Source organism: Cryptosporidium andersoni (assembly GCF_001865355.1).
Source record: "Cryptosporidium andersoni isolate 30847 chromosome Unknown contig_2, whole genome shotgun sequence".
Lineage (NCBI taxonomy): Eukaryota > Apicomplexa > Conoidasida > Eucoccidiorida > Cryptosporidiidae > Cryptosporidium > Cryptosporidium andersoni.
Genome location: NW_027122843.1, coordinates 29,575 through 41,469, shown reverse-complemented (window position 1 = coordinate 41,469; position 11,895 = coordinate 29,575). Strand labels below are relative to the sequence as shown.

General features: G+C 28.7%; 3 protein-coding genes across 3 annotated transcripts; all 3 read right to left on the bottom strand.

Annotated features, from left to right (window-relative positions):
• Positions 1-889: 889 nt before the first annotated feature.
• cand_000370 (uncharacterized protein) lies at positions 890-2,617 on the bottom strand (the record flags this gene model as incomplete). Its single annotated transcript, XM_067210287.1, has 1 exon — positions 890-2,617. The coding sequence occupies one exon, from the start codon at positions 2,615-2,617 to the stop codon at positions 890-892; it is 1,728 nt and encodes a 575-aa protein (XP_067068362.1).
• A 375-nt stretch (positions 2,618-2,992) lies between these two features.
• Positions 2,993-9,709, bottom strand: cand_000360 (uncharacterized protein; the record flags this gene model as incomplete). The annotated part of the gene is made up of 1 exon (XM_067210286.1): positions 2,993-9,709. One exon carries the CDS (start codon positions 9,707-9,709, stop codon positions 2,993-2,995), a length of 6,717 nt encoding a protein of 2,238 aa, XP_067068361.1.
• Positions 9,710-10,638: 929 nt separating this feature from the next.
• cand_000350 (initiation factor 2 subunit family protein) lies at positions 10,639-11,715 on the bottom strand (the record flags this gene model as incomplete). Its single annotated transcript, XM_067210285.1, has 1 exon — positions 10,639-11,715. One exon carries the CDS (start codon positions 11,713-11,715, stop codon positions 10,639-10,641), a length of 1,077 nt encoding a protein of 358 aa, XP_067068360.1.
• Between the last annotated feature and the right edge of the window lie 180 nt (positions 11,716-11,895).

The following is an 11,895-nucleotide window of genomic DNA, read 5'->3' as shown; positions in this document are numbered from 1 at the left end:
GAGTATTATTGGTAAATATCAAAATTTAATATACCTATTTGTATTTTTATATATTTCTTAAGTTTACTGGGAATAAAAGATATTCATAAGTTTATTTGTACTCCCTATAAATGTTAAGTTAAAAAGTAACTTTTGGAGAAAAGAAAGTGATATTTGAGTATTAGTATCAGATAGAAGTTACATTTATCTAATACTAGTAAATACTAAATAGCCTATCTAAAAGATATTTCTATTATAGTTCCTTGGTATTACATAAGAACAAGCTTAGTAATAGTTAAATTCCTCATATATATAATTATTTAATTTTCTCAATCTGAGATCCAGATTGTTCACTCATTCTTTTAAGCCTAAGTTCACATTTCTAGATTGGTTCCAAAATGATCAAGATATTTTTTAATGAAGTGCCTTAAAGCTCAAGATTCGTATAAGTGTACATGATTAGTTTATTTAAGAACTATAATGTGGATTTAGAGCTTAATAAATTCACTTAATAGGGATTTACTCAAGTATATCTAGGAAGTTTGAGATTTATCCTAACTAGTCTAATATCTCTACCGGATTGTCAAAGAATTCTATCGAACTCTCAGAGCTACCTTATATGGGATTGTTTTATGAGCCTTTTCTAAGATAAAATATCTTAAATAATTAAATTTTTAATTTCGAGGTTCTTATAAAAAATTGCAAAAGATGTATAATGTAGCTTAAGTCCACAAAATTTCTAAAATACTCAAGAAGTAATATAATTAAATGACAAAAATCCAGGATAATAGAAATAAATACAAATATGCAAGTTCTTGATATGAATTAACAAGGTGACTATAATAAATGTTATAAAGTTAATTAAATCTGCGTCAATATTTTCAATTATTTAATATAGGGGTTTTTAGTTTCACATATTTTTCTCCAATAAAATTGCCCGAAGATTAGTCAAATCTTCTAGAGTTTCCAGTAACAACTTCTTTAAGAAATCAATATCATTGGAATATTTTGCATTAAATTTAAGTTTTTTACAAAGAACTAGTAGATAGTCGCTTAAAAGTCCATTACCTAAACTTTCACTTGTATAGCAGGAATCATCACGCTTCAAGATGCCAGTACTGTCTTTATTTTCATTACTTGAATAAAATTTTCTGTTTCTAATTTCCTCTTTAAATTTTTCGTTTGAGTCTTTACACTTAATATCTGTATAATTTACTAGTAAGTCGTCATAATTAGGACTATTGTGTATAAATTTGGAGTTGCTTGTGTTGTCTAACACCTGATTTTCAATAGAATAGTACTTTCTAGCTTTTATAAAAATACTCGAAGGGTTTATTTGAAGAGTTGTTTGGTTGACTAACAACCTCAAAGTATTGTTATAATCTGATGCAAGAATTTCATTACGCTTCATGAGTAGTAGTGATAGTGCTACAAAATTGACAATAGGCATTGATTTTTCTACCTCAACACAGATATATTCACTATTAGGATACTCTAATTTTATATCACTTAAATTCTTTTGTATCAGTTGACCATTTTGAAATGCATCCAAAAATAAGTAGTCCCACATTATCAAAGCATCACTTAGTGACGAAAATTCACGGGAAAATAAAAGCCTAAACCATCTTAAAAAGATAAGTTGTGGTTCTATTTGATATTCCTTGGCTAGATTATTATATAGCTCATTATCATATCTTTCCATTAGTGAATATATATGCATACAGCGAAAAATGATTGGTGTTTTTTCAGTATTCTTGTTATCATCGTTCTTCAATCCCAATTTCTCACTTCCTCTACCTTCACTAGCTCTATTATAAACTGACTGAAACATATATTTCAATCCAAAATCATTCATTAATTGGTTGAACATTATGTACGTATCAGCTTCAATTGATTTATTTGAAAGAAGGTTCATGAAACTTCCAGTATTATAATCAATATCTAACTTTAATTCACAATATGAACGATCTTGATTACTATCCTCAGTTTTTTCATCTCTTTGTATTTCACAATAGTTTATATAAAAAAATATTGCAGCTAACTCATTCATACCTTGTTTATATCCAAAATCTGTATTTTGTCTAGTCCATGTAAATATCACCCTTTGTAATAATTGTCTAGTATCAATTTCTAAAAATAATTCCCTATCAGCAAATGTACGTGTGATATCTTTCCATATTTCATCAAGTAGTTCTCCGTTCTTTTGCTGCTGTGTCCATGGATTATCAACAGATTGTGAAAGTGGATGAAATTTAGATGGATCCATAGAGAGAATTTTACTTATATCTATTCGGTATTTTTTATATTCTTCATGATACTGCATTCGTCTTATATTCAGAATTTCTAGTGCTTTTTCAAAGAAGTTATCATATTGTAGGTCAAGAAGGTTCTCTGGCAAAATTTTTAAAAAAAAAAGCCATCTTAGCCGACGCATTGTGCAAACTTGGCTTTTTTTGATGGCTCCAAAAGTTTGTTCGCCAGATTTATTTGTCTGATTCATTTCACATACTTTTTCTGTATAGTTAATTAGTCCATGGGATCTACCTTTGTTTGTAAGTATACTATAAAAGGATCTGATATCACTTGCAGAAAGTATAAACTGTTGCTCATCCTCTATCTTGATTTCTATGTTATTCATACTATTTTATAAACTACTGTATTTGAAAAAAAAAAAAAAAAATTAAGAGTAGTCCTCTAAACTTGCATCAACAAAATGTGCAGTTCCAACATACCGCCACTTAATAATACTAAATTACTGTCTGGACAATACAAGAGTTCTAAGTTACTCAAAAATTACAGTGGGAAGGCAAAAGCTTCAGCTACTTTTCTATAAAATATAAATATTAGTATTTATTGAATGTATTAGTATGTCTAATATTGCAGTAAGGTACGAATTTATAGTGTAAAAGAATAGGAGTTAAATAAAGGATACAAGTGATTACATCTAAACCTTAAATATACATATACAATGTTATAGAATTAATAAATATGTTCCATTAAAAACTAGTTACAGCTATTTAATATACATTGGTGATAATACGAATTCTAAATTATGTATTATTTCAATAATTTGAGTCACTGTATATTCCATAATTTCAGAATGATCTTGGATATTATTGTCTAAAGCATCGAAATATGCCTTAATCACTCTCATTCTACTCAAATTAAGCATGAATAAATAAATATCCGTATCTTGTAACAATACAGTGCCAAATATCTCAAAAATCATAAGTTCTTTGCAGTTCTTGTTTATATTTATACATTCAATTATTGCTGCTATCTTTGTATCAGATCTAATGTCATTTATCCATCTAGAGATATACTTCTTTAACTGACCCATAATATTATAAATAGAAGTACTATTCTCGATATTATGGACAATTTCCCTACTAACTGTTTCAGATACATAAATATATTCATTAGATATATTGTCAATTTCAAAAGGAAATATATCACTCTTAGTCACATGAGAATATCCCAAATCTGAAATATAGAAGATTCTATTAAACAAAGCATCCATCAACTCTAAAAGCAGATTAATGGTAAATCTTTTAGAGCACAATTCTTCAATACATAAAAATGTATTGTCAAATGAAAAATTATTCAATGAGTAACTTTCTACTTCAAAGTACCCTCTAGCTATTTCGAGGGATTTTAATCTAACTTCAAGTATTTCATCCATTAACAAAAAGACTAGATTTATAGCCAATTTGTTAAAAGTACTTTGATTATTTTCTGCTTCTACAACTAGCTTATTAGTCTCAGATTTGTGAATATTCAACATTTCACCAATGATGGTACATAAGATGTATCTAGATTTAGATGAATAAAGTATACTGGTTATTAAATCCCTGCAGCTTACATTATTAGAGTATAGTAATGTAAGAAATTTCCCAATTAGTATATCTTCGTACCAAAATAAAACAATGTATGACTCATCTCTCTTTCTAAATATTTCTTTAATAATGCCATAGTGCTTCACAATAAATAAAAGGTAATTCATTAGTAATTTAGAGTTTATGTTCAATATACCAAAATATGAAGGAGTGTGGTATTTAGTATTGTAGTTAATATCACATAATTTAGTCACACCAACTACTATATAATATAATATATAGTAGTACTTCTCTCGGTTTGAGAAATTCCAATATGTAATCAAATCTGACAGATAACTTTGCACATTATTTAATAACTTAATTATATATATCAAAAAGTCAGTGTAATATTTCAGTATCTTCACTTCCATATTCGTCTGAAGTGGACTTAAGTCAAATAAAGTAAGTTTTTGCATATGAAATTCTATTAGTGACAAAAGAAAGTTTGCAAATTCACTTGAAAAATTTCTATTGTTATTGATAGGGTGATAAATTCCACTTTTTGTATATTTGTAAAGTGTTCTGTAAAGTTCTGAAATTACATTTGGATGAAGACATTTAGGATTTGTTTTAAAGTCTGCTTGCAATTTATTCAATAGTTTGTCATATTTATTCACTTCTAAAAGGTGAACAAGGTATACTCTTGAACAAATTACATCAAAGATATTATTTTGAATATTTGGAGTTAAAGCTGAGTTCAGAGATATTATTATAGAATCTACAGCCAAAATATTGGTACAGGCATCCCCGTATATATCAAAAATAATATGGATCAATAAGTCACATAGTTCAACAAGGACTGTCTTAATCATTTTATAACTTAGAGAAGAACAAAAGTACCTTCCTAATATCTTGTTGCAAATTACTTGAAGTGCAATATTTGCTTCTGATATAACTTCACTTTGTTCATTAGTAGTTTCTTTATGGCTGCAACTTACTCCAGGTCTTCTCACTATTTCTATACAAAGTAGTAGCATCCCATGTATAAGATTATAGTTTAATTTAGAGGAATTTGAAAGATGATCTTCAATTAAACAAACAATTTGTCTTATTTTGGTTATTAGTATATTCAAGCACAACTTGGATGTATTAACTAAAATTTCAAATAGTTCATATAGCCAATTTTCCAAATGGATGTAATTCATTATTGTTCCTATATGTTGTTGTTTAATCACTTTACTTTTGGGAATATCATCTATATCAAAGTATTCATTTCTATTTGAGCTATTAAAGATGATATTAGTTAATAATCTTGAAACATACAAACGGATATAGTATGATCTATTATTAATAAGACTCATTATAGTAATTATTAAGCTAACACTACAATCATTCCAAATAATTGACACTTCAGAGAGAAAGATTAGTATCATTCCTATAAAATACAGATTTCTAGAATTCTTCAAAGTATTCTCTAAAAAAACCTCCAGACCTTTAAAACTTCTATTCAAGTAACTGAGGGAGTAAGAAAAACAGTTTGCTGTATCTAACCCACATTGGTGTTTTGATTTATTACAAGAATAAAATTCGCAAAACTTAAGATAATCATTTCTTTTGTTTGAATCATTGTTTAATAGATACTTGTCAGCTTTATTTCCTTTACCAATCTTTTTAATTAAAGAAGATAATAGGTTAACAGCAGCATTACATTCTAACCACTTCCCTTCTTTAGTATTCACATTATTGTCATCAATATATTTCCCTGTGGTTAATAGAATGCCACAAATTAGGTTTGCATCGAAAAGTTCAGAACTAGATATTTTATTCAAATTTGAATCTAATAGTAAACTCGCTATAATATGGTTACAGTAAATGGGAGTGAATTTCATATTAATGGAAATCAAATTTGAGTGGTCTTGCTTGTTAGGAGTCACTTGTAAAGTGCTAAATTCATTCCCAAGTAAGAAAATCTTAATTAAAATACTTAATATTGGTATATTGGATGGATCTACCATCAACGATGAAAATAGAATACCAATAATTTTGCAAAGAGGACCTGACTTTCTAACTGGTGAAGGAATTTCGGAGATTTGTTCTCTGTGTAACTTAGGTATTCCTACTTTATCTTGGCCAATATAACCTTCTCTTTTAGTACATCTCTCCCATGTAGATTTAGTGTACTGATTATCAACGCTGACTTTATGGAAAGTACATCCATTTAAATACTCAGAATATGAGCTATTAATCAGATCTGAATCAAAAGTAATGGTTTTAAATTCTCTTGCCCGTTTATAATCTGCATAAAATATCCTATCTATAATATCGAATAGCCAAGATAGGGGTAAATTGCAAACATTTGAAAGTTCAATTGTAATTTCAGAAGTGAAGTAAATTTCGTTATTGTAACTTTCAACATATTCTTCTTCATGAGTCTCTATAAACGCAAGTTTAGTCTCTATAATGTCGCTCTTCTTATTTAATAATTTCTTATTTGTTAAGCTATTACAGATTATCAAAAGAATTTCACAAGCTCTATCTACCATACCTGTATGATTACATTGTAAGATAATATTAATATAGCTGATTCCTAATAAGTCAAGAAAATCAATATATAAGATGTAATCATGAATAGAAGAATTTGAAGGACTATATATACACCTGCTATTGTAAAATAGTTGTTCAAGTGAGTAATTTTGCAAAAAAGTTCTCACTGTGTTACAGCACTCCTCAAAAGTTTTCCAGGTATCAACTTCAGTATCCTTCACTCTGATTTCCTGTTCTTCAAGAAAAGACTCCATACCATTATATCTCCTAATAGTAGATATTACTTTAGTCATATTTATTAGTAGAACTAGGCATTGTTTGATTAAACCTAGTACAATACAATATTCATCAATTCCACAATCAAAATATTTATCTTTTTTAAATATTTCAATTTTAAAAAGATCAGTTAAAGTCCCTAATAAAGCAATAAGCCCATTAAACTTTACAGAATTAAACTCTTCAAAAATATTATTGGAATTTAAAATATCTACTTTCTCCTTAAGACTATTGAAGAGTACATTAATGAGCTGTAAATAAATACTCTTGCCTCTCATATCTTCGAAGTTCATTGGGATATCTAATACATTGGCCAAATTATCTAGTACATCTCTACTTTTGCTGCGCTTTATTAAACAACAAATATATATACAGCAAGCTCTGTAATCTTTAGGTCTCCTACTATACAGCATCTTCCTTAAAATCTGAGTCCTTTTTAAATAATATTCGTTTTTATCTATCAACTGTGTCTCAGCTATATATATACTGTCACCAAAGTAAAATTGGTAATTTAATAAAAGTTCATAAACAAATTTTTTAGAGTTCAAACTTGTAATAGTTGTCAGACTCAACAATTTATAGTATAAAGTTAAATTGATAGAGTATTGATCAGAAATCCACTTGTTATTATCAATCAAAGATGTAGAACATGATATTCCAAAGTCTACAGATGAGAGGTAAATTTTGAGGATTGATAGTGATCCTGTATATCTGTCATATGGCATGTATAGTCCAATAGATGAAACCAAATATCTATAAAGTTTGTACAGCCAATGATTCAATGCAATCTTCACCTCCCAGTTAACAGAATCAAGTAATAACTTCTTAATTAAGTTAAATACCTTATACAGTGAATTCAATAAGTACCTAAACTCTTCAGTATTTGTAATTCTTCCAAGATAAATAAGTAGATATAAATATTCCAGTTCTCTTATTAAGTATATATTGTTCACCTCTATTAATTTCCAGGATTTTTTGGATGTACAATAAAATTTGAATTTTTGGACCAAAAAGTCAATTAATTTAATAATATTGTTTGTTTCAGAAGAAACTAGAGTCCTGATGAGTTGTTTATAACTGATTTCTACAGTTTTATTTTCATTAAATAATACTATATTGCTATATAAGTGATGAGAAAATTGAGTACTTTTATCTAATTCATCCTCCCATGCCACTTTGTCACATCTTTGCGCGTGTAGTAACAACATTATTTGGATAGCATCCAATTTACATCTCTTTGTTTTATCCTTAGTAATATATCTAGACAATAGTTTGTACAAATCAACATGGTCACATGTAATATATTTCTCTTGCATTATTGAAAAAATAAAGTTAGATATTTTGTTCCTATAGCTTAGATAATCCAAATCACCAACCTTATCGTATCTAGTTTCATAGTACATATTGAAACTTACTTTTAAAATATTAGTAAATACTTTATATTCGTCTTTTTTGTTAGATATCACTTTTAAGCACATTTTGATCCAAGTCTTCAGTAGTCTTAAGGCAGAGCTGAACAAATGATTAACTGATAATGAAAATAGTAACTTGAATAAAAATTGATTTTCAAATCTTGAGTTCAGTTCAGATTCATATATATTCAAGAATGGTTTCACTAAAAAATTATAGAATTCATCCTTTATATTTGAAGATGTCAATTCTTCAACAAAGTCCTTATTGGTAATTAAACAGCTAAAAATAGACTGAAGTGAATAAAATTGATACTTTGTATCTAACCAATAGTAGTTCAAAACAAGATATACCAACCAATGAATAGTAGGTAAATCATTTAATATAGCTAGAAGCTTAACTAACTCATCCCATATTAGGCATACCTGTGCTGTATAATAGTTGTTAGGGTGGTCCCAGATATAAAAGATAGTTTTGACTAAAGATTTCATGTGGTTTTTAGTAAAAAATAGTACATCTATGGACTTCTTGCTTTTATGAGCAGTTGATCTAATACTAGATAGTAGTACTAGCAATGATTGAAGAGAATATATCTTCTCCAAATTTGTTTCACAAGATTCATCTGTTGTAATAAACTTAATAAATAGATAAAATGCAGCTTCAAATGTACTCTTGTATAATTGATCACTGGTTCCCAGTCTTGATAGTAAAATTACAAATCCTCTATAAGTAGCCATCAGTCCTATATTCGATGTACTATCCAAATATTTAGATAAAATGTTAGTAATATCTTCCCTATTTGTACCACTTGAAATATCTATACTATTAGTTATAGTTGAAGATATTTCAAAGTAATATAAAGTATATAGAAAATAAGCTAAAATATGGCCAATTCCAGATATAGTTTCTTTAGATAGCATAGAGACATATTTATAGCTTAGAAGTAGTGTGATTTTATGTAGGATACTATTATTATCTATTAAGATTCCATAAGAAGAGTGTATATTGTCCATCATATGATATACTTTTACAACCAAATTCAGCAAGGCAGTTAATATCTTCTGTAATTTGTAAAAGTTTGCCCCCTCAATTACTGTACTCAGAAGAATTAATAATATATTTAATAATGTCGAACTGATCTTTCTGTTGACAACTTTACATTCCTTCTCACCATTTGACCCAATAATATCTATAATTAGACATTGGATAATAGATGTATATTCTGAAATTGCATTGAGGTCACATTCACTCAGTTTGGCCTTACATTCTTTAAAAACATCTTGTGCACTATATAAAATAAAACTGCAATATTTAGAAATAGCTTCTTGCAGATCGCTATGAACTATACCTCTTTTCTTATTACAATAGAAGTATCTTTTTAGAAATAGCTTGTGTTGATTCTTGTTACAGCTTGCGTGACTAAATGTAACGAGTGAAAGTGACAATAAACAAATGTCAAATCCCTCCGATATACAAAATTCTACAATCGTAGACCAATATTCTGGAATATTAAAGTTAATATCTTGAAGTATATATCGGGCTTTCACTTCATTATTTAGTAGCTTTTCCAACAAGTAGAAATAGAAGAGATTGACTTCACATACATAACTATCTTGAGGATGAAAGTTCTCACGTAACTTCAGTTTAATATCACAACCTACAGTCTGAAATATTAATATCAACATGAAGACAAAAAGGTGTGAGAAATTTTCAGTTTGTCTAAAGAGTTAATAAAGTAAATTCTGGTAGTTAGGTAATATAAATACTTCATATTGGCAATTATCAGACTGGGGCGACAATAGGATTCGTCAAATGATATATACGAAAAAAATTTGTCAATCATCATTGTTGCTAAGAAGTTAATTTAAATCACACATTATCCCGAGTATAAAATAGATATGTAGTATATATATTCACTTATTGGGGAGTTCAGTAAGTTAATATTTATCTTCAAAAAGATATAATTTCAGAAACACGGAAACCAATAAAAGAGCATCATTACAACACAATAAGTAGAATATTTACCACTTTCATAGGTAACCTATTGTGACATTATCTAAAAGATACTTACCATTCAGAATATATTACAATTTCAAAGTTGCAAAACTAAACTGCAAAGTGTCGTTGGGAATTCTTAGTATTTCGTCTTGCAAATAAATTGTTCACAGTATTAATTAATTTGTGCTGGTACTACTATACATCAAATTAATCATAAGTGACATTGCCTCCCTGAATATATATTAGAGACTATTATAAGAAATACTTAACATCAAATAAGTTTGATCTTTTGTAATTTGCTATCTCTTCGTATAGTTCTGCTTTCCTGGAGTGGTTTCTAAAATAGTCATTTAAAGACACAGTTAAGACGTAATACATTAAGCGGTATGGTAGAACTGAAATTATCCACTGAGAAGATACAGACAAAAATTCATCCGGGGATCTTTTAGTTGTATGAAGGAGAAATTTTCATGTTATGAAGCTTTAAAGCGGTATCTCATTTATATTTTAAATAAATTAAGGTGGGAAATTAAAAAGTCACTTATTTAACTTCTACACTTTAAGGAATATTCACGGACTGTAATAAAGATATTACATCCTCAATAGATAGATAATGTCAATGGTTGTCCTTATTTAGCTGCAGGGCAAACGCCGTTGTTGAGTGAATACCATCCTCAGTAATAATGGCACTTATAAAATTTGGAGGAGTGACATCGTAACACGAAATGACTGATGAGACGGTATTTCCACTCATATTCACTAGTGGCTGCTCCACAATTTCATTAAAAGTTGTCGAATATTGAATGTAATTCCTTTCACATAGTTTGTATGATTCAGTAAGTACCAATATAGGTATATGATGTGTCTTACCTAAAAGTGCTACTAGTGCCGAACCCGAGCGATTCATCACATAACCATTTGAAAAGACAGCACATGATCCTAGTAGTATCTTGTTGGCATATTTTAGATGGTACGACAAACTATTTAATAAAGTATAAGTGATTTTTATACCAAGTAAAGACAACTTCTTTGTTAGTTTTTGGCAATTAGTATCCAAATTATTTTTAGAATCTATAACAATAAGTTGAAATTTTTTACCTAATTTAGCAGAGTTATACAATGATTTGCTCACAGCACTCGAAAAAGAATAAATAATTATAACGTCACCATTTGAAATATACTCATTAGATACTATCTGGGAAATTCGTTCACATGAAATAATTATCCTCCTATCTATATATGATTTAATGTTATTGATTAATTGACTTATAATTACACCTGTTTCCAAGGATGGATTGATGCTGTTAATCTGCTTCTTTAACCACTTTATGACATTCCCCATTGCAATATTATGTTGTCGCTGCGATGTTATATACGTTATGTGCGTATCTAATACTATCTTGATGTGTTTTTCAATATTCTTATATGCTGGACAAAAGTAGTCCTCCAACATTTGACCAATAGCAACAAGCAAACTACGACTCCTTTCGTTTGTTCCGATAACTAGCCTTTCTTTCATTCTCATTCCAAGTCGCAATATGGCAGGATGTATACGGACTTGATCTAGGGATGTAGTTAATGAGTACGAGTTCAGAGTATTCTTCCCTGAATCCGAAACAATTGGACAGTTAAACATACTTTGCAGATAATGTCTATTAACATTATTACTACTTGACGAGCTATTATCCATCATCACAGTGTGCTTAGTATAGTAGTAAAAACTAAAGTTTATTTCAAGATTTAAAGCATTGCATTCTCCCTACTTTTCCTACTTTACCAAATACTTCAGCTCAGTATAGAGCGCCTAAGAAGTGTAGCCTATAGCTAGTGTAATATAGACACTAGTGTCTTTATTTAAAGATTCACAACTTTT